Here is an 18,830-nt window from a genome sequence, read left to right as displayed (position 1 = left end):
TGACCCTAACATCACCACAGAACAGCTTTCCAGGTGGGTGTCTCCTCAATAAAACTAAACTGCAACAAATAAAATAAAAAGTTCAGTAAAGTCAGTGCAGTCAGTTTGTCTTGTGGACCAAAAGGGGACAGCTCGATGTGCTGTTGTGCTGCCCCAGACAAAGGGCTGTCCCTCCGCTGAAAGCAGCAGAAGCATTAATCACCCAACTCATTAAGACGATCTGCACAAGTGCCCAGAGCTCATAAACTGGAATAGACCACAGTGACTGTTTTACCTCCTGAAGCATCTGCTTATTTACCTTTCACTACAGTCAACCCACCCATACAACCATTTCCGATGGCACAGGGCTGTTTATCCCCATTATCTTTATTCGCGGTCTAAGTTTACGCAGAAATTTACAATTGGTTATTTCCCCCAAAATACCACTGCTATGCCAATTAGTTGGCCACATAAAGCCAGGGTAGGCAGTGTATTTTATCACTGGGCAAAAATTTGATAATAATCTTTGGGGCTTTTGAAAATCTAGCCAATGACGGGGGACTTTGGCCAACTGCGGGTCATTTCACAGAGCGGGTGTTTCCATTGGCTGCCCTGCAAGTGCAGATATGTGTCCGTTCAGATGGTACAAGCCTGATTCAAATCCTTCAGAAAATCCTGAGACTTGAGATACATTTCCAATACCCCCTTCATCTACAACAGTGTCTTGTACAAAACGTGTCAACAGGTCCTGGTTCCACATAGAGCTTCAGACTCATTACGTTCGGTGCCATGGCGCTCGTATCGACGAGTGGTGAAGAGGCACGATGACAAACAGAGAGGAAGAGCCTTTGAGGGAGGACAGTTGTGTGCTAGTCATGCAGCTTTCACTGGCGCAAAGCTAAACGTCCAATTGCCTTTTCTGTGTTAACAGTGGTCGGTGTGCCAGTGTACTAATATGGTGGCCCGCAATGTCAAAGCAGAGTGTTGCTGAGGCAGACGAAAAGGATGCCTGAACCATCCTTTCATTCCGCTGTTAGATGGCGTCACAGCTTCCTCTGAAGCCTGGGGCGCTCTGCCCCGGGGCCCTGAAGCGCTGGAGGGGCGTCTTTGAGAAGCTGAGTCACGAGGAGAGGGACCGGGGTCTTGGTAAGACTCACGCTGTGGAGAGCGGGCCCTACGAAGCACGAGGTTCCGCAGGGTAACCGACTCCTGCTGCTGTTCGGTTTGATGGGGCTTAGAGCAGCGATACGAGGCAGCGGGGAGTGAGGAGGAAGGTTTTGTGTATGTTTGCACATGTTTGGCCTCCTGCAGCTTTACTGAACTGTAAATCTTAATAGTTTGCCTTGTTGAATGACCCAAGTAATAATAAGCAAATTGCAAATACAAGAGGGGAAATGGTTTTTAACATAAATTCTCTTCAGTCAAAAAGAACGATTATAATGAATAAAAAAGAGCAATATGAGTGACCCTGATTCTCTTTCCAAGGGTGGAGAGGACGGCTGGAGGTAATCTGCAGACAGTGTAGCCTAAATGCTTATCACTTCATCAGACTTTGTTGATGCAGAGCAGCAAAAGCTCATACACAAAAAAAGCAGCTCACACAATAGCACGCTCCAAGGTCCCAACTTCAATAGACAGACTTTTCTAATGCTTCTCACTGCTCCATCATCCGGGCACGCTGGGCGTACTTTTCATTGAAACAATATTTAATGGTCACATTGAGGCTATGAAAAGATTTCCTGCTCACACGAACAGCTTCATGTTCTCCCAAGGCTGCATTAAAGGGAACATTACTTGCAATCTATTGCCATGATCACTCGTGGGAAAGCGGTGAGAAAAAATTTCAACAACGGAATAAAAAAGTTTTGTTGATTATTAAACCATTGTATCATTTGATAAAGGCTCTTTGCAATAAGTCAGAGCAAGCAAATGCACTGGAAAAACTGCAGCAAAGACTCATCATATCATCACAGATTAATTGCAAAAATACCTTGTTTAAATCTCTGTCTGAGGTGACAGAAATGTCTAAAAATGGCAATAAAATTCTCTCATAGTGTTAATTGGTGAGGAGTCAGACTTTCATATCCTTGCACGTGATAGCCCGTAGGTTACATGTGCCACCTAAGTTACCATGGTGATATATAAAGGGTGAAAAACGACTCATTGCAATAAGACCAAAAAGCCAGCGAGGGTTAAGCCCAAAGTTGGTTTGCTAACCACTAATCCTTCCTCATGGGGCATAACCCAAAAACAGAGGTGACAAAAACTCAGAGAGCAACAGCAACCGCTGCGGCGAAAGAGCGACAATGACGGCTGAGGGGACACAAGGATTTAAGCTGTATCAGTGACAGAGGTGAAGATAATCCTCGAACAAGTTCAGTCAGCAAGAAAGGCCAGAAATGTTTCATTGAGGCAAAGTTGACCGTGAGATGTTCAAACGGAGATGCAAACAAAAGCTGATTTTCCACAACGCAACAAAACTATAGGAGAGACAAGTGGTCAAAACAGTGGTGCCGACAATAAAGATCAACCTTTTAGTCCGCCTGTGCCCAAGCTAAGGGAATAGATTAACGTTTTGTGAACATTCATGATGGGCTGTTAAATGTAAGGCCAGTTAGCTTAGCATAAAGTCTGGAAACGGGGGGGGGGGGGGGGGGGACAGCTAACCTGGCTCTGTCCAAAGGTTAAGAAATAAAAATCAGCCCAACAGCATCTCTAAAGCTCCCTAACAAACATATCCTATCTCATTTGTTTAATCTGTATAAAAACCAGAGAGTAAAAACATCAAGTTGTGGTTTTACAGGCGTTAAGCGCCGGACTATTTCTCAGGTGGGCGCAGTAAATTCCTCATGTGGGTTATTAGCATGATTGCACATATGGGCCCCACTTGCAGCCCACACTGGCATTATTATCAGCCTACTTTGGTAAAACAACCATGCAACCTTTATGGAGCCAGCAGACAACATTTTATGCTGTCTGCTGCCCCCCCCCCCCCCCAATGCCAGGTCATTATTCACCTATGTGAGGCCCACATGGCTTTGTTGGCCAGGTCGGGTCCAAAATGGCTACAGGCCAGAATCTGAGCACCTAGCAAATGAATTGTGGAGCCAATGTTTCTGATTAACAACCCTACAAAACCTCCAATGATGTACATCAGTCATTCACAGATATGGGTCAGTATAAGTATTGCAGCAGCTTTTTCAAATAATTGACAAAAGGCTGGAAAACCCGCCTGATGAACAAGGACTGTGATGTAAGTGCAGGGCTCACAAAGTCATTGTGTGTGTGTGTGTGTGTGTGTGTGTGTGTGTGTGTGTGTGTGAAAGAGAGAGCGTGGTGCTGATTGTGGAGGAGGTAAGGGGGTGTGTGTCCAAACCTTACCCTTACAATCTGGTCACTCTCCCCAGCCCCCTGCACAATTTTTACGGAGGCTGGGTTTCATCAGGTTTTGTATTTCAGACCTATTGATTATCTGCAGTGAGGGGGCCCTGTGACAAAACCTCAGCAGGAGTTCTCCATCTGCAATAAGCCATGTGCCAAATACAGGTTCTCCTCCTCACACACACACACACACACACATTTGCACTGCTATGTTACTGCCCCCCTGGTTATGAGATAGTGAGATATATATATTTGTGTGTGTGTGTGTAAAGAGAATGAGAGAGATGCTCACTAATAAAACCAATGTCCAATCTGCTCTGAATCAACAACAAAACATTTAGTCTCACTTTAACACAAGTACCGTTTAGTGCTGCCTTCCCTCTGTTATTATGCACGTTTCATTTGAGGGTTGCTATCGGTTAGCTGGTCGATTCACCTTTTGTGAGGCCCGGTGTCTGTAATGTTGGTCTCTCCTAATCGATTCTTATCTCCCTGACCTTCCTGAAGACAACGGTGAGACACGCAGGTACAAACAAGATGGCGAGCAGCACCTTACTGGCGAGACTACTTGCCACGCGGATTAGAAAGAGTCGAATTAAGTTTAATGTTTTATGCTCTTAATTATTGATTTTGAGCCGCCGGGAGCTTCCATGAGGACTTTACCTGCATCTGGTGCATCAAACGTTGCCTCTCGACTTCATGACGGAACGCGACTCCCATCTAGTGACGGGAAAAAGAAACGGTCACACGAGAACGTCACTGTCGTAAAAAACAAAAGCGGTGTGTAGCCGCGTCACTTTACGGCAGCGTGTTAAAATTCCAACATGGCGTCCTCATTGATTTGCAGCGAAATACAGAGCAGGTAAAGAACAACTGTAAATGAATGGTGTTTATTGACGAAGACATAGACAATGGAGTTAACTGTAATGTCTGAGCGACTCTCTCGTTTGTACGAAACGACTCGTAAGTGTCACATATTCTGCTGTCTGTTATTTAAGGTGAACTTATCTTTGCTAGTAGATGTGTAAACTAAACTGTGTGTGGTTTTTGTCTTTCCAATGTCAGGGTGAGTTCAGTCCTAAACAGAGATGTTAAGCAGTATGGCAAGAAGTACATGTTTGACAGCAATGAAGAGACATGCTGGAACTCAGACCAGGTAAAACTACAGCTGTATCCCAATACCATGCTACTAATGACGGTATACACTGTGTACTGTATCCAGCTAATGTACAAGAAATCAACATACTGCATCGTTTTATAATTGGCAATGAGAATACTCACACTGCGACTTCACAATGAACTTAAACTCATACAGACTATACTTAAACTCCACAATAAGAGCTGATTTTTTTTCCCCAGAAATGCCATAGTTTAGTTTTTCTATGAATCTCTTTCACCTCCATCCACATTTTAATATTTTGCAACAGTGAACAGCTCCTGTTGTCTTTACTGCATTGTGGGTGTTTGTGGTGTACATGCTAACTGCTTTGAGTCACATTTATTCTGTGAGTTTTCCAGTGTGAGAACGCTAGATACTCAAAACCCACTAACAATTGCCATGTGGTATGATACCAAGATAAATAACTACACTGAAAGACTTCCCACAGGCACCTGGGTGTTCTGCTGTTCACAGTGAATCATCATCAGTATCTTTTGACAGGGTGAATGTCAGTGGGTGTTGCTTGAGTTCCCCCAGACTGTGAAGGTGTCAGAGTTAAAGCTCCAGTTCCAGGGAGGCTTCTCAGCAAAAACGTGCAGACTAGAAGGTAAAACCCAGAAACTACATTTTCCAGCTGTAAGCTTCATCCCAGATGACTTCCTGACGTGATTATCCACCTCCTTCACATCTGAGTGTTTCTCAGTGCACAGACATTTGGTGTAAAAAGATAAATGATTTTTCTCTTGTGCTTTCTGCAGGTTGCCCAAAAGAGGGAGACTTTACAGTGATCAGCCATTTTTATCCAGAGGACAACAACTCTCTTCAGATATCCTTCAGTCTTACTACGCAGCACATAACAGATTTGATCAATAACGGGGTAAATGCGACTGCAAAAATGAGACCAATCCCGCATTAACTATGGTTTGCAACCAATGATGTGGTAACATTAAATAATCTTTAGGATGAATAGAACTACACTCAAAGCAACTCTGCTTTTATACACTAAGTCACAGTCTGCAGTTGCTGAAGCTGCACCTGTCACTCTTGGAACAGTGTGTTTCCTGTTACCAAGACTTAGATGGTTCATAATAAGTATCAGACAATATTTTCCTGGAAATACTTTTCATTAGTACCATGCTTATCTTGTTCTTAACTCCACACCCACAGCTTTCCCATACAGGAGGCCCCTGCAGTGGACAAAGTAAAAATAATATTTGAGAATAGTGCCGACTTTTTTGGGAGAATTATTGTTTATTCCTTGGACGTCCTGGGGGAGAAAGCCTCCTGACCACTTTTTTTGAATCCACTCATGAGAGAGGAAATGACCCGAGGAAAGCATTGGGGTGCAGGACGGTGTGGTGGCACTTGGGAAGCATGTCATCTGTACCGCCACCTCATGAACTGATGTGAATGTGGCCTTTTTTGGTATGGACGCTTTCAGGGATCTGTCAAGCCATCTCACCCATGATCACTTAAACACAGAAGGCCTGGCATGAAGTGTGACTCTTAATGTTTTAATTACAGATTTAATGGGTTTTGTATGGTTTTATATAATTTTTGTCATGCTGTTGATAAATTGTGCCTTTGTGTTGAAGCGCCATTCCAGTGAAACACACAGTGTAAAAATACAGTTTTATTAAAACTTGTTTACAGTCCTTTTTTGTGCCCTTCAGCCAAACAAAATAATTCTACTGTACACAACTGTCACATTTTAGTCCTTGCTTGTACAAAGTTTCAGTACACCGTAATGCATACAAATGGAATAAACTGTTTATAAAATAGCAAATGCAGTTTACTCAGTGTAAATGTATCTGCATATGTACTGGTCCATTACAATGACTTTTCATTGTGACAGAGGTCTTCATCATCTCACCACCGATGAAGGCTGGTTCTGGATCTGTGATCAACAGTGTCAGACTGCATTTATTCATTTTCACTAGTGTCATGTTGGCGACTTGTAGAGTTTCAGAATATGGTCCTCCAACACTTTTTGAACTAGGAAACAATAGAAATGAAATTGTTAATTCTGCAAAGCATTTTTTACAGTAACCTCTTTATAGAAAGAAAACATTTGTTGGATATAAGGGGACAATACATACTCTTTTTGTGTCCAAGGGCAACAGCTAAGGCCATTGGACTGTACCCAGAATCAGACTCGATGGTCATGTCTGCCCCGTTGGCTGCAAGAGAGTACAGCAATGCAATCATAAAAGTATTCAAACAGAATTCGACAGAATTTATCACAACTTTTCTGTAGACATGCATTATACCTAAGAGTGCCTCTACACATTTGATATGGTTCCCTCGTACAGCATAAAGAAGAGGAGTCCCACCATTCTGAGATTAAAATACAAGAGGGTTCATCAACAAAAAACAACACGTTGTAGTCATATTTCATTATTTAATAATGTGTGGTGTCTATGCATAACTAATAATTCTAGTGGATGATAAGTCTGACACAAAGAAAGTCATTATGTACCCAGTCGTAAGTGTTAATGTCCACTCCATGTCTGAGAAGAGACTCCACGATGTCCACATAACCTCCAGAGCTGGCCAGAGTCAGGGCACTCTCTCGCTCCCTCGCAATTGTTTTGGGGTCTGCACCCTAAATGAAAAATGCCACAAACATCAGAGAGATGATGCATTCTGTCTTAATAATGTCTTTCTGGACAGCATTTGCTTGTTTCTAACCTTTTCCAGGAGAAAATCCACCATTGCTTTCTCCCCAAACGCTGCCGCCCACATGAGAGGCGTAAAGCCCCGTTCATCCTGTTTGCTGAGCAGCGAGCTGTCTGCAAAACGAAACAGGTCACAGCTCATCAGGAGGAATTTTGCATTTAATGCTGGAAAATGTCTGACAGTGACATCCCTGATCCTCACCTTTACTCAGGTGCGCAGCCACTTGTGAAACCTCACCTTGCGCTGCCAACTGGTGGATGGACAGAGCTGATGGAAATAAAGTCTCAATAACCTCACAGGAAAACACCATGTTTGCTTGTCTAACACAGCATTTAGCTCAGTCTTTGCCATCAGAGCATCTGTGCCAGTACTTACAGTCTAATGTTGCTGGGCGGACTGTAACCTCATTCCCACGCTGCTTGTTGGTCAGAGTGGTGGAGTGTTTGAACAAACCCTCTTCATCCACATCCATGTTCTCTGGAGAGAATGGCCCAATCAGGTGAACCACAGCAAGATACTCACTGTTTAATGATTTTAAAGCTGCAAACATCGGGCGATTGCAGATGTTACACAGAAAAGGATGAATTGTGTGAGGAAACTGATCACATATCGGAAGCTTGTGTTGAGAGATGGAAAATAAAAGGCGCGGGTACCATTGGACCTCTCATCTCTGGACTCGGAAGGACAAACATTAGCGTTAGATGACTGAATATTTTGGCCATCTACAACCTCTTCGGCCTCCATGATCACTGCAATAAAAACAAGACATCAACTACTGAACGATGTGGTACTGGCATACAAAAAGTAGCCAAAATTTGTTTCTAAAGCAAATTACACTGTCCACTCACCACATCCAGCCTCTCAGTCTAATTTGCGCTAACTTCCTTTTGGGAAAACTGAAAGTAAATTATTTCAGATCACACGATGGATCTTGCCGTCCACCGAAGTGTACCGAGACACATTACTCATCGCTTAGCTGATTAGCTATTCAATTAATCAGATATTTTAACGAAAACAATTGAAAACACGTTTGATTCAACCCGCGTAACGTCTCACGGCATTTGGTACTGTTTAAAGGAAGAACTGTTTTTTAATCAGCGGGATTTCAGTCCGGAACATTGTCGTGTAGCACACGACAACAAAAATACGGAAGAAGTAAGAAATCAGCTGACACAAGCCGCGTTCAGCTGCATTGTGTTATCGTTTTATCCCCCTTTCATGATGGAGGACCAGGAGATGCAACTGAAAGTCAGACGAGGTAAACATGAATTAAATAAATCAGCATACAACTTACCTCATAGTTACCTTGCTACTAAGCGTTAGCTCACATTAGCCGCCGAGCTAATGCTATGCTAGCACTGTGTTTACATCGCCGTTTGTCCATGTCCCCGTGCTGCTGGATGTTCTCCGGTCTTTTACAAACACGGGTCGTGGATTTTATGCATTTGCCTGTACTTCTTTGATTCCGCAGTGTCTGATAAATTCACGGAGAGCATGTACGTCCTGGCTAACGAGCCGTCGGTGGCTCTCTACAGACTGCAGGAACACGTCAGAAGGTCCCTGCCTGAACTGGTGCAGCACAAGGTAATTCACCCTGAGTCATACAGCGACATGGAAAACAACTTGGACATTTAAGGAAAATCAGAGTTATATGAATTAGATAAAACTGTGGCACACAATAGTAAAGAAATAACCTGTATGGATTCTGGTTTATTTTCTGTTTTTGCTTTCTGACTTGTTTTCAAGCCTTTGCAGTCGTTGCTGTTGAAGTTATCATGCACTTTCGAATGAGAAGGCATGGCATCAGCCCTGTGTGCTTGTGTGTTGGTGGTGGCAAAAACATGCTTTTTCTCCTGAATATGTAATGGTTGTGTTTTCTGTCATTTCTCCCACAGACTGACATGCAGAGCTGGGAGGAGCAGAGTCAAGGAGCCATCTACACCGTGGAGTATGCATGCAGGTGAGAGGAGGCGCTGACCTTCGTGTTTGCGCTGCCGCACAGTCATGACTGGTAAGGCTTTTATTGGTCTGTTGGGTTTTGCAGTGCCGTGAAGAGCATGACGAACAGCAGTATGTACTTCAAAAACGTGGACAGCCTCCTCCGTCAAGCCATCAGCATGAAGGAACAGATTAGCAGCTCTCAAGGACGCAGGTAGGAGGCAGCAATGAGATTATAATGATGTCACACAGACATATCCACAAAGCCATCATGCATTGATCATTTTTCCCCCCCTTGGCATTAATGTTATTATTTGTCTGTTCTCTGGATAAGAGCGTCACTGTTTCTGATCCTTGCCCCTTTGCCGTACTTTGTTGGAACTAATGTCTGTTTCTTTAAATTTTCCAGAAAGCAATACAAACCACTTAAAAAAACAACAAAATGTGCAAATTTAGACACATTGCAACATTTCTCAAGCTGTAAAGTTAGTTCAGTTAGTTAACGCGACTCGTCGATATGCGGCACATGCTTATAGCTGCTTCAAAGTATTAGCCTTTCAGCACTGTTTACTAGTGACCATCACTTGACTTTAGCTCGGTATTTAAAATTTAGAAACTATTGGCATAAAATATTTGAATGTTTAATTATGTCTGACAGCAGTCATGAAACATATCTACTAAACTCAATGCGTCGGGTTTCCCACTTTGTCAAATGCGTGTGCCTTTCCTCATTAGTTCAGCACTTTGAAGAGTCATGGTCATTATTGAACTAGATTTTCGCACACAGTTATCCTTCAAAACAAATATAGTTATCAACATAATCATTGTCACTATCAAAACAAGCCAGAGTATTTTAGGATGTCACTTTTTGGTCCGTAACACCCATCCCAGGACACTGCCAGTGTCTGGAGTTTTACCCAGTTTGGATTCATTTTTTGATCCATATCATACCTTTGCTCATGTATAACCTTCATGTCTGTTCATTTTAATTAATCCTTCATTTCTAATAATTTGTATGAGTTGAATTGGCAACCTCAAAACAAAACAAACTGTTGTTGAATTAATAAAGAAATCAGGCAGTTATTGGCCTCTTTTCCATCATCCTGTGAGCAACCGTGATCTCATTTTATGTTGCTCATGGCGCCAGTCCGCAGACAGCGGAGTGAAACTGAAAGGAGTTTACCTCACTGAGAAGTTGGAGGTGTGCAGCCTGCCGCCTGCAGCTCTTCATCTAACAGCTCACTGTGGCTGCTCCTTCTTGTTCCGTTACTCCCTGCAATAGTTCAAACTGGTCCGCTGTCAACAGATAATGAATAGGACCATTATCTTGTGTTGTTGACTCACAGTGCAAAGATCTCCGACAAACACGTTGCATTTCCTGTGACTACTTCAGAATAAAAGTCAACACGGGTCTCACCAGTTAAATACTTTTAATGTGAAGCATCAGCAGCAAGAAATGTCCGATTTGTATTAGCAGTAACATAACATAGCATTTTCTTTTGGGCCACCACCCAGATCGTAATACTGCAAATATAGAAATATTGCAATACTTTCATCAGTGGGCCATAGGCTCCAGCACCATTGTTACCTCATTCAGCAATGGAGAGTGACTTAACAGACATTTATTTAAATGAAAATCTTCCAAATTATAACTTTAATGTTTTGAAATCAGCTAATCCAACTTGCTCCTTTCAGTTTCTGATGCTTGATTCCCAAATAACTGCAAAACATTAATCTGGCCTGTTCTGAGCTCTTTGTAGTTTACGGGAGATTCATGTTTTCCGTTTTATTTGTGTGTGCTGTTTTTTGTTTCCCACTGACACCTGCATGAAGCTTACGTGATGTGACCCCCCCTCCCAGTCCCCTTGTCTCTGCTCCACATGCCCCACCCACTTCCTCATGACCCCTGGACTGAGGTGTCCAAGGTTAGTAGTTCCTCCAGACATGATATAATCCCAACGATCTCTTTCAGAAATTATTGAAATGTGCATTTAAATGACATTTAAGTGAACAGCTTTTTGTGAACATCATTTTAATGTCTAATTTAGCCGTCGAAAGACATCCTACTTTTAAACTGAATTATGTTTTCTCAAATTAATTAATTTACAGTTGATATGAAATCATTTTGAACAGCACATAACAAAACACATTTGCACATTGGGCACAAATATTTGGCAAAATGCCTCCATATACAGCAGAATAAAGTATTTACATTATTACCATGAAAGCTCTACATTTTGTCTGATTGATACTTGGGCGATATTGGTGTGTATAATGACATACAAATCAAGTTTATTCATACAAAACACTACAAATGATACAAAAGTTGTGCTCATTGTGTTCAAATCAAATAGAAAATGCTTCATGATCTGAGCAGCAGAAATCAGTTGGTAAAGGTGAACACTTGGGTATGTTTTTCAATCTCTGCCCCGTGTTGTCTGCAGTCAGTCAGGATAAACCTGATGAGCGTAAAAGGTACAAACTGACAGTTCTGTATCTGTTCGAGATGACACTTGTCCTTAGTCCGCCGATCATGAGCTCAGCTTCCTTCATGTCACACAAGAGTAGAGTCTTTTGCGGAAATGCCCGACTTGCGCGCCAGGACGCTCCTCATCTCATTGTTGACCCCATTCCAGGGTTTAGCCTGGGCCTGCAATAAGCCAGATTCAGTCGACAGAGTCCTGTGCATTCGGGGACAACTGCCTCCGCTGCTGTAGCCATCTTTATCGCTAGCGTGGCCCTGGGAACCTCCAGCCGGAGAGTACTGCTGTGGCTGGTACTGCTCTCGCTGTCTAGGGTTGTTACAGTGAGGGAAGGAGACCGGGTGCTGCAGGTGAGACTGGCTGCGGTGCATCCGCGGTTTGTCCACGCCAACTTTGAGCTCGCAGGGTCTGGAGACGGGTATGCTGCCGCTCCCGTGGTCGTTCTGGTAGAGGGTGTCGAGGTGGTCGCCGTGATAGCGCTTGGCACTACGGGAAGCTTTGACCAGAGAGTGAATCACCACGACCAGTAGGATTAAGATCCCAGAGGAGAGTACGCAAGCGCTTGCAATGCCCGTCTCCACCTCAAATATCAGGAGCATGAAGATGGACATAGCTGCCAAGGAAGACAAGCAGAATTTATATGCACGGAAACACTGAGTGACATCTGTCATTTGCTGCCTTTCTAACAGGCCAGATAACTAATTAAGTTATTTTTGCTTTTATTCTCCAATTTTTTCTTCAGTTTTCTGTTCACTTTACATTTCCCACATCACAGCAATGGATTGACAAAAATGTATTTAATGCTGTTGAAATGTCATATTAAAGTAAGCTGTTCTTAGCTGAGTTGTCCTATGTTTATCTCCAGGAAGAGGACTATGGACTCAGGCATGTTAAAGGAAGTGGGAGAGAAACACAGCTCTGGGATGTGACGTGACTTCCTGAGCTCGAGGTGTTGCTTCAGCGGGCCCTTCCACCTCTCGATTGAGGCCGAAAGGGGGCTGTAAGGGCGACACCTCCTCATCACAATGGAGTGACTTCCTCCACTGACCCCCACAGTGCAAGCCGCTGAGTGGAACAGCATACCGCAGCGCTGCCATGTTCAGCATTAAAAACACTTAAGTCATGGACGCTGCTCAAAGAATGCATTGTTCTCCTGGACTCGCCGGAGGGACCAGAGAGAAAGCGGCCGTGCCGGTTTCGCCTCTGTTGTTGAAAACCCACTTCACCGCCAGTGTTTGGACACTAGTTTTCAGGTTTTTGTGAGTTTGTTTTCAAAAGCTAAAGACTAAAAAGTACCCTGCATGCAAATTATACAAGCTTAACACACATAGAAGAGGAAAACATACACGTGTGTGCCAGAAGGCAATAACAGAAGCCCAATTCTGACCTGGATTTCAGGATTAAACATCTGTACATGTCAGATTGAACAAATCTTAAATTTCACTCTTTTCTTCTTACCTGCTAAATAGACAGAAACCCCCAGGCAGAACAGTCCAATAGCCACATGTCGCACAGCTCTGCTATCCAGAAGGAACCAGTCTGCTCTGTGGAAACAAATGTCAAATGTCCATTTTCATGGCTCAGACATGTTGATGCTTTAACAGTGTGAGTGCAGTTTTCTCATCAGTGAATAAACAAAGACAGTTTCCTGCAACATCATTTCTGTGTTGACAGTTTTCTTTTGTTTCAGCTCACGGCACCTTTTTTGATATACAATCAAACTTTTGTTGGTTGTTCCCCCCGAAGTTTTTATATCAGAACTGTAAACATTGATTAATGATTTATTTAGGTGTCTTCAAACGCTAGATATTTTGTAAAGCTCATTATTATTCACATTTTCTTGGAATGTCCCCCCTGTCAGTCGGGAGGTCCTGGGGTGTGCTGTTGGATTTGTATACCGACGTGGGAAAGGGCCAGCTAGAGGCCGTGCGCTGGGTGCATAATGAGAGTAAGGCCATTGTTTAGATAGGATTCATAGGGTTTGAGAGGTGGGGGTTGACCAACAACACTGCAGTGAGGGCCTCTGCACCCTGACACACAAGGAGGGCCCTTTTATGCTTCTGAAACTATGTTTTCTTTTAATGAAACTTCAAAATGGCCAACCAGGATCCTCTGTGGTTAACAGAGAACAATTAAAGAAGATTGTGTGGGCTCAGGCAGAAACGCGCACTAAACTGATTAAATGTTGTTTTCCGCTCAGAGCATGCGGTGTACGCTGCTGACCAGAACACTGAACGTACGCAGGATGTGATGCACTGCACTGCTAAAGCCTTTTAACAATCATTACTTTCCTTAAAGTGTAATGTTTTTAAAAGGCATTCATTCAGTCTGGAGTAATATATGAAGCTGTCCTCTGAGGTGGTGTTTTATTGTGAAAGTACTTACACTTTATTTTGCTTTTCTTATGTATGTAAACAGACTAACATACACCACAGCCCACAGCCTCCAAATTAGACTATGGTTGAATTAGCATCCAACAGTTAAAAATTAATCCATTGTAGATCAATTTTTAATCCAGGGTTGTTTCATTCATTGCACTTAAACAAGTACTTCGAGTGAAACTATGCAACTTATGTTCAACAGCAGCCACTGCAGCCACAAGTGACAATTACAGCATAATAATATGTAAACATAGTGTAACTGCACAAGTAAACTGCACGATGACTGTTACATAACATCTATGTAATGTTTGCTAACATTAGCCACTTAAGCTACTGGTCGTACCAGACCAAGTGAGGCTGTAGCAGCAAAACCACTGAGTGTGCTGAATCGAGGCATTGTGCTTTTTATTGCTTTTAAATTAAACTCTGAAGGATGGGGTTATTTCTTTTAAAGCGCACATAGGCTTCCTTTAAAGGTCGCTTTGCAGCATGAGCGTGGCGCGTATTAATATAATTAACTGTAAGACATCAAACGTGACCCAGGCTCAGAGACCTGACCGGAACTATCCGTTTCTGAACGATCCGGATCAACAGCAGCCTCACACCACCGGACTTGCAGGGCTGCGGCAGCTTCAGGTGTGGTTTTTTTTTTTTTTTTTTCTTCAACAGGTGGTAGAAGAGCCGCGTGACATGCGGGTGAAATACCTGTCAGTGTCCTGCTCTCCTCTGCAGACCTCTGTCGAAAAGTAGCTGTGCAGCAGACACACCACCACAGAGCTCAGGTGCAGGGTGAGGGACAGGGCAGAGAGCACCGTGGAGACCGGCAGCAGGACGGCCCAGACATGAGCCGGCACGACCGAGGAGGTGGAGGGGGGAGACTCCTTCACCGCCGTCTGTTGAGCCTGGAGCTGGAAAATCAAAATGACCGATAAAACACACATGATGGCCGATAAAATCCCCAGCAAAGACAGAACTATGAGAGACCGCTGGCTGTACTTGAGCGTCATTTTTTTTTTTTTTTTTTTAAATATCCAAAATGTCCGGGTAGGTTTCTCCAGAGAATAAACACTTTCCCTCTCCGTGTCGGACTTTCCAAACTCGCTTCTCCGGCGATCCTAAGCTGCCAGAAAGTGCGCAGGCATCGCAGTGAGCATGAAGTGTTTTCGTCGGTGCTTTCGGGATGAATAGTTTTGCTCCACAGCGTGGATTTTTGCAGCAGTTCGCCTGTTGTGCCGGAGCGCCCCGCTGCACAGTCCGAGCATGTGATGTGCTTTAAATCCCCAGATTAAAAACTTCGCAACAACAATGGACTTTTTCTCCTGGATCCTCGGAAACAATGCGTTGACACGCTCCTGGGAGAGGCAGAGCTCACTGAATACACACAAAACCCTGTGAACAAAGGACATGAAAACACTAAGATGAAACCACTTGCACCTCATTGAAAAGCCTTTCTATAATGAGTGAATTGCATGGAAATATTTATAGAAAGTATTATCTTCTACCCCACAGGAAAAACACACCTGAAATGACTCAAACATTTCCTCATGACGATGAGCTAACAGATTAGCCTACTTCTTATGCCACAATGTTGCCTGGTATCCTCATGAAGTGATTAAAGGATTACAAAAGGCTATTTGATCATCTACAGTGGAAGAAACAAGCAAAAACTGCCCTGCGCCTCACATAACAGAGCAAAATCAAAGTGCAGAATGAGACCACAGCAGGTGTATGTTGCAGCCAACTTTTGAGGAATTTGCAGCAGCGGCCACCTCAGATGACCCCTCTTCTTTGTAGAATACCCCTTTTATTCTTAGGCCAGCTCCTCGGACTCTCCGAATCTAATTAACTTTGCACTAGTTGCTGTGGAAACATGCACACTTTAACAGGGATGCATCCACTTCTCTTATAAATGCCGGCACTGTCACTGATTATGTGCATATGTAACAAAATAAGTTGTCTAATATTTGCCTGCTTGAACAGAATTAATATTAACTTTAAACACACTTCCCATACACCACTAATGGACTGAATACACCTTGACATACTTGTAGAGGAACACAGAGGCCTTATTGTTCTCTTCGAGGTTGGGGTTTGCTGTATGTGGGGGGGGGGGGGGGGGGTGTAAAGGTGTAACCCTTATTCTGTTGAGATGTAGATAAGACTGTAGCTATAAAGGTACACAATGTGAACAATTGCTCTCACACATGTACACTGACCAGGCAGGCTATTTCTGAATTCGACAGCCTCACCACATGCTCTAAAAGGGTCGAGGCTGATCTTGTCGAAAGCAGAAGTGAGAAGTTTCAGGAAAATGAAAAAAAAAAAATGGACTTGATACGGAAAGTTCTCAAAGGCGCATTTATGTCTCTGTATTTTCTGCCTAATGGCTCTTGTCTTATGTGTTTAACGGTAATATTTAATAAGTGCGCTTGCAGTTCAGCCTTCAGTCTCGATTGATGGAGCTCTCACAGGAGGAATGTATGAAGATTACGCTTGCATACGTAACCGACAGTGAATTACACAATTTCCCCTTTTCTGCAGGTGATTAGCTTGCTGTAGTTACACGGTTTGCTCTATCCTCTGTCGGATTGCCGGGGCCCACGCAGGTGAATCCTGGAGGTAACAACTGTGGCAGTCTGCAGGGATGTTGCTAAGTATTGCATCAGATGCACAGTTTGAGCCACCTCGTGGGGATCTCAGACTGTGTGTGTTTGTGCTCGCACAGCTCTGTGTCTACATGTCTGTGTCGATACGTTTGTCTATGTATGTATGTGTGTGTGTGTGTGTGAGAGAGAGAGAAACAGAGTTGTTGTCCACACTTCCACAGATGATCTGTGCTAATAAATTCTCACTATATTATTTTTAGGGGTACATTGTGTCACGTCCCAAAAATAGTCAATAATGCAGCTCATGCAGTGATTCAGTTATTACCTCTAAATATATCTATTAAGCTGACAGCATGTCTGTTTTCCACTAGTGTCTCAGCTTTGCTTTTCTGACCGTTTTATTTCTCCTTTTTTCCCTTTACCTCTGTCACCCCATTCACTTTCATTAGTGATATCGAGGGATGGCTAATATAATCATGCGTAATAATAGAAAATCTACCGTGGAGCATGCAGCAGTTTGGACACACTGCACTCAGACACCAAGATTGTATATAATAGCTGTTTTCCTGCTTAAATTGTGAGTTTTTGATCTTATATGCACAGTGACTGAACACAGTAATAACTGTACAGTTTGATGCGATCGAATGCAAATGTACATTGAGACTATCAAAGAGTTGATTGAAGTCTGCTCGTCTTGTGGTGCTGTAATACATCATAGCCTGTTGTTAGGTGTTTCTGTAATTTTGTCCAACCCACAGGCCCGCATGTACGGAGGTGGACAAAATTACAATTATGGTTTCAATTCTCCGCCTCAGTTCGGATTCGGTTTAATAAGCAAATTAAAGTGGAATGCATTTTGACTGATCTAATCATAGCAACAGCAGACCTCAGCCATGATGTAGGGGAGAGGCGACTGTAACCTGATCGTATACTGGTGAAACTGAAACACTAAACATACAGTTATATGACACTTAATTAATCTGTGGGGATTCAGTGAATTGCCAAAGGACACTTTAGCATACAGCCTGTCGTATACCTTAAGCTTCCTCCTTCGGTCGAAGGCCACCCTGATGTGCACATCCCTTTCACGAATAACGCTCCTTTTCTTACAATGTGTATTATTTATTTACTAAAACTTAACTACATCAAGAAATTGTAGATCCATTATTGAAAAGCACACAATGTGCTCCAAGATTAAAATCAGACATTTCCTGTCAGAGCAAGGTTGATGTTTTATGAGAGGTTGAAATTTGGTTTGTACTAAAAAAAAAAAAAAGAAAAGAAGTACTTTCAACCCAAATTTCATGCTGCATCCTGTAACTAAAAGCAAATGATTTAAACATAGAAAGTGTCTGTGGGGCAAGGGTCTCCAACCTGGGGATTGAGACCCCCATACAGGGTCTAGAGATGAGTCTAAGGGGTCATGATATTATTAACAGGGTGGGAAACAAGAAGAAGCAGCGTTCTGCTGCGTAAAATACACAGATCTTTCAGCCCTTTCTCTAATCTTTGCTTTATTCCTTACTCTAAAGTTTCATATTGCATAGTTTTACCTCTAAAAATAAACAAGTCAAAGAGTCTCAAACGGAAAATAACTCTCACTACTCAGTACTCGTGCAGTCTGTGATGAGGGTTCACGAGCAGGCCTTTTTTCTGTGGCTACGCTCTTTGACTCGCTCACACTTGGCAGTGATCACACGCCCTGAGCTCATCGTCTCTTTCCTCTAATCCAAACACCATATAATCTCATTTCATACATCATTCAATCATTTTCTCCCTGCAGAGACACTACTGCAATTTAAATTCCTCCTGAGTAAGAGAAGGTTGAAGAACACTTATGAATGGCATTACTCACAGCAAATGGTAATAATCCCAAAGAAGAAATTCTGTCATAAGAGTATTTTAGTCTCACCACAATCCTTAATAATTCCTCTGGATTGATCTCATTTAAGAAATGTCAAAACGTTATGAGGAAATCAATAATGATGCCAGTCTGCGAAGTGGTGGTTTCCAAAATGAGGTCGTAGAACCTCCGAGGGTCCAAGAGGGAGCTTTAGGTGGTCTCTATTAAAATGAAAAATGCTTCAATCTTATTTTGTCAGTCATAACAATTATCAGTCATATTTTCTTTGCATTTGTACACCTTTTCATGTAAAGTCATGTAGCTGTGATGTTTGGATGCTGTTTTGAGGACATTTCCAAACTTATATTTATCACTTTGATT

At 42.9% G+C, this 18,830-nt stretch overlaps 4 protein-coding genes across 18 annotated transcripts; 2 read left to right on the top strand and 2 right to left on the bottom strand.

Annotated features, from left to right (window-relative positions):
- The first annotated feature begins 4,157 nt into the window (after positions 1 to 4,157).
- Positions 4,158 to 6,101, top strand: nr2c2ap (nuclear receptor 2C2-associated protein). The gene is made up of 5 exons (XM_076726214.1): positions 4,158 to 4,222; positions 4,426 to 4,516; positions 5,021 to 5,126; positions 5,278 to 5,339; positions 5,679 to 6,101. The coding sequence occupies exons 1-5, from the start codon at positions 4,185 to 4,187 to the stop codon at positions 5,805 to 5,807; spliced, it is 426 nt and encodes a 141-aa protein (XP_076582329.1). The 5' UTR covers positions 4,158 to 4,184; the 3' UTR covers positions 5,808 to 6,101.
- Positions 6,102 to 6,139: 38 nt separating this feature from the next.
- Positions 6,140 to 8,744, bottom strand: rfxank (regulatory factor X-associated ankyrin-containing protein). 10 transcript variants are annotated; one of them, XM_076726210.1, is made up of 9 exons: positions 8,493 to 8,744; positions 7,852 to 7,947; positions 7,574 to 7,675; positions 7,400 to 7,465; positions 7,211 to 7,311; positions 6,999 to 7,124; positions 6,790 to 6,856; positions 6,619 to 6,699; positions 6,140 to 6,514 (listed from the first exon to the last, which is right to left on the bottom strand). In XM_076726210.1, exons 2-9 carry the CDS (start codon positions 7,940 to 7,942, stop codon positions 6,462 to 6,464), a joined length of 687 nt encoding a protein of 228 aa, XP_076582325.1. In that variant the 5' UTR covers positions 7,943 to 7,947; positions 8,493 to 8,744; the 3' UTR covers positions 6,140 to 6,461. The 10 variants fall into 10 exon arrangements, with proteins under 10 accessions (XP_076582325.1, XP_076582324.1, XP_076582319.1 ...); XM_076726209.1 differs by lacking the exon at positions 8,493 to 8,744 and adding an exon at positions 8,047 to 8,326; XM_076726204.1 differs by having other exon boundaries at positions 6,619 to 6,856; positions 7,574 to 7,738; positions 8,493 to 8,743.
- borcs8 (BLOC-1 related complex subunit 8) lies at positions 8,325 to 13,278 on the top strand. Of its 5 annotated transcripts, none has more exons than XM_076726219.1 (6): positions 8,325 to 8,456; positions 8,670 to 8,782; positions 9,094 to 9,158; positions 9,243 to 9,350; positions 10,997 to 11,061; positions 12,485 to 13,278. In XM_076726219.1, exons 1-5 carry the CDS (start codon positions 8,417 to 8,419, stop codon positions 11,037 to 11,039), a joined length of 369 nt encoding a protein of 122 aa, XP_076582334.1. In that variant the 5' UTR covers positions 8,325 to 8,416; the 3' UTR covers positions 11,040 to 11,061; positions 12,485 to 13,278. The 5 variants fall into 5 exon arrangements, with proteins under 5 accessions (XP_076582334.1, XP_076582331.1, XP_076582332.1 ...); XM_076726216.1 differs by having other exon boundaries at positions 10,970 to 11,061; XM_076726217.1 differs by lacking the exon at positions 10,997 to 11,061.
- Positions 11,691 to 15,727, bottom strand: tmem221 (transmembrane protein 221). 2 transcript variants are annotated; one of them, XM_076726202.1, is made up of 4 exons: positions 15,508 to 15,727; positions 14,706 to 15,389; positions 13,078 to 13,163; positions 11,691 to 12,232 (listed from the first exon to the last, which is right to left on the bottom strand). In XM_076726202.1, the coding sequence occupies exons 2-4, from the start codon at positions 15,005 to 15,007 to the stop codon at positions 11,691 to 11,693; spliced, it is 930 nt and encodes a 309-aa protein (XP_076582317.1). In that variant the 5' UTR covers positions 15,008 to 15,389; positions 15,508 to 15,727. The 2 variants fall into 2 exon arrangements, with proteins under 2 accessions (XP_076582317.1, XP_076582316.1); XM_076726201.1 differs by having other exon boundaries at positions 15,521 to 15,727.
- Positions 15,728 to 18,830: the final 3,103 nt, after the last annotated feature.

This window comes from Chaetodon auriga, chromosome 3 (assembly GCF_051107435.1).
Source record: "Chaetodon auriga isolate fChaAug3 chromosome 3, fChaAug3.hap1, whole genome shotgun sequence".
Taxonomy (NCBI): domain Eukaryota; kingdom Metazoa; phylum Chordata; class Actinopteri; order Chaetodontiformes; family Chaetodontidae; genus Chaetodon; species Chaetodon auriga.
The sequence above is the reverse complement of the archived record's forward strand: the minus strand, read 5'-3'. Positions and strand labels throughout refer to the sequence as shown.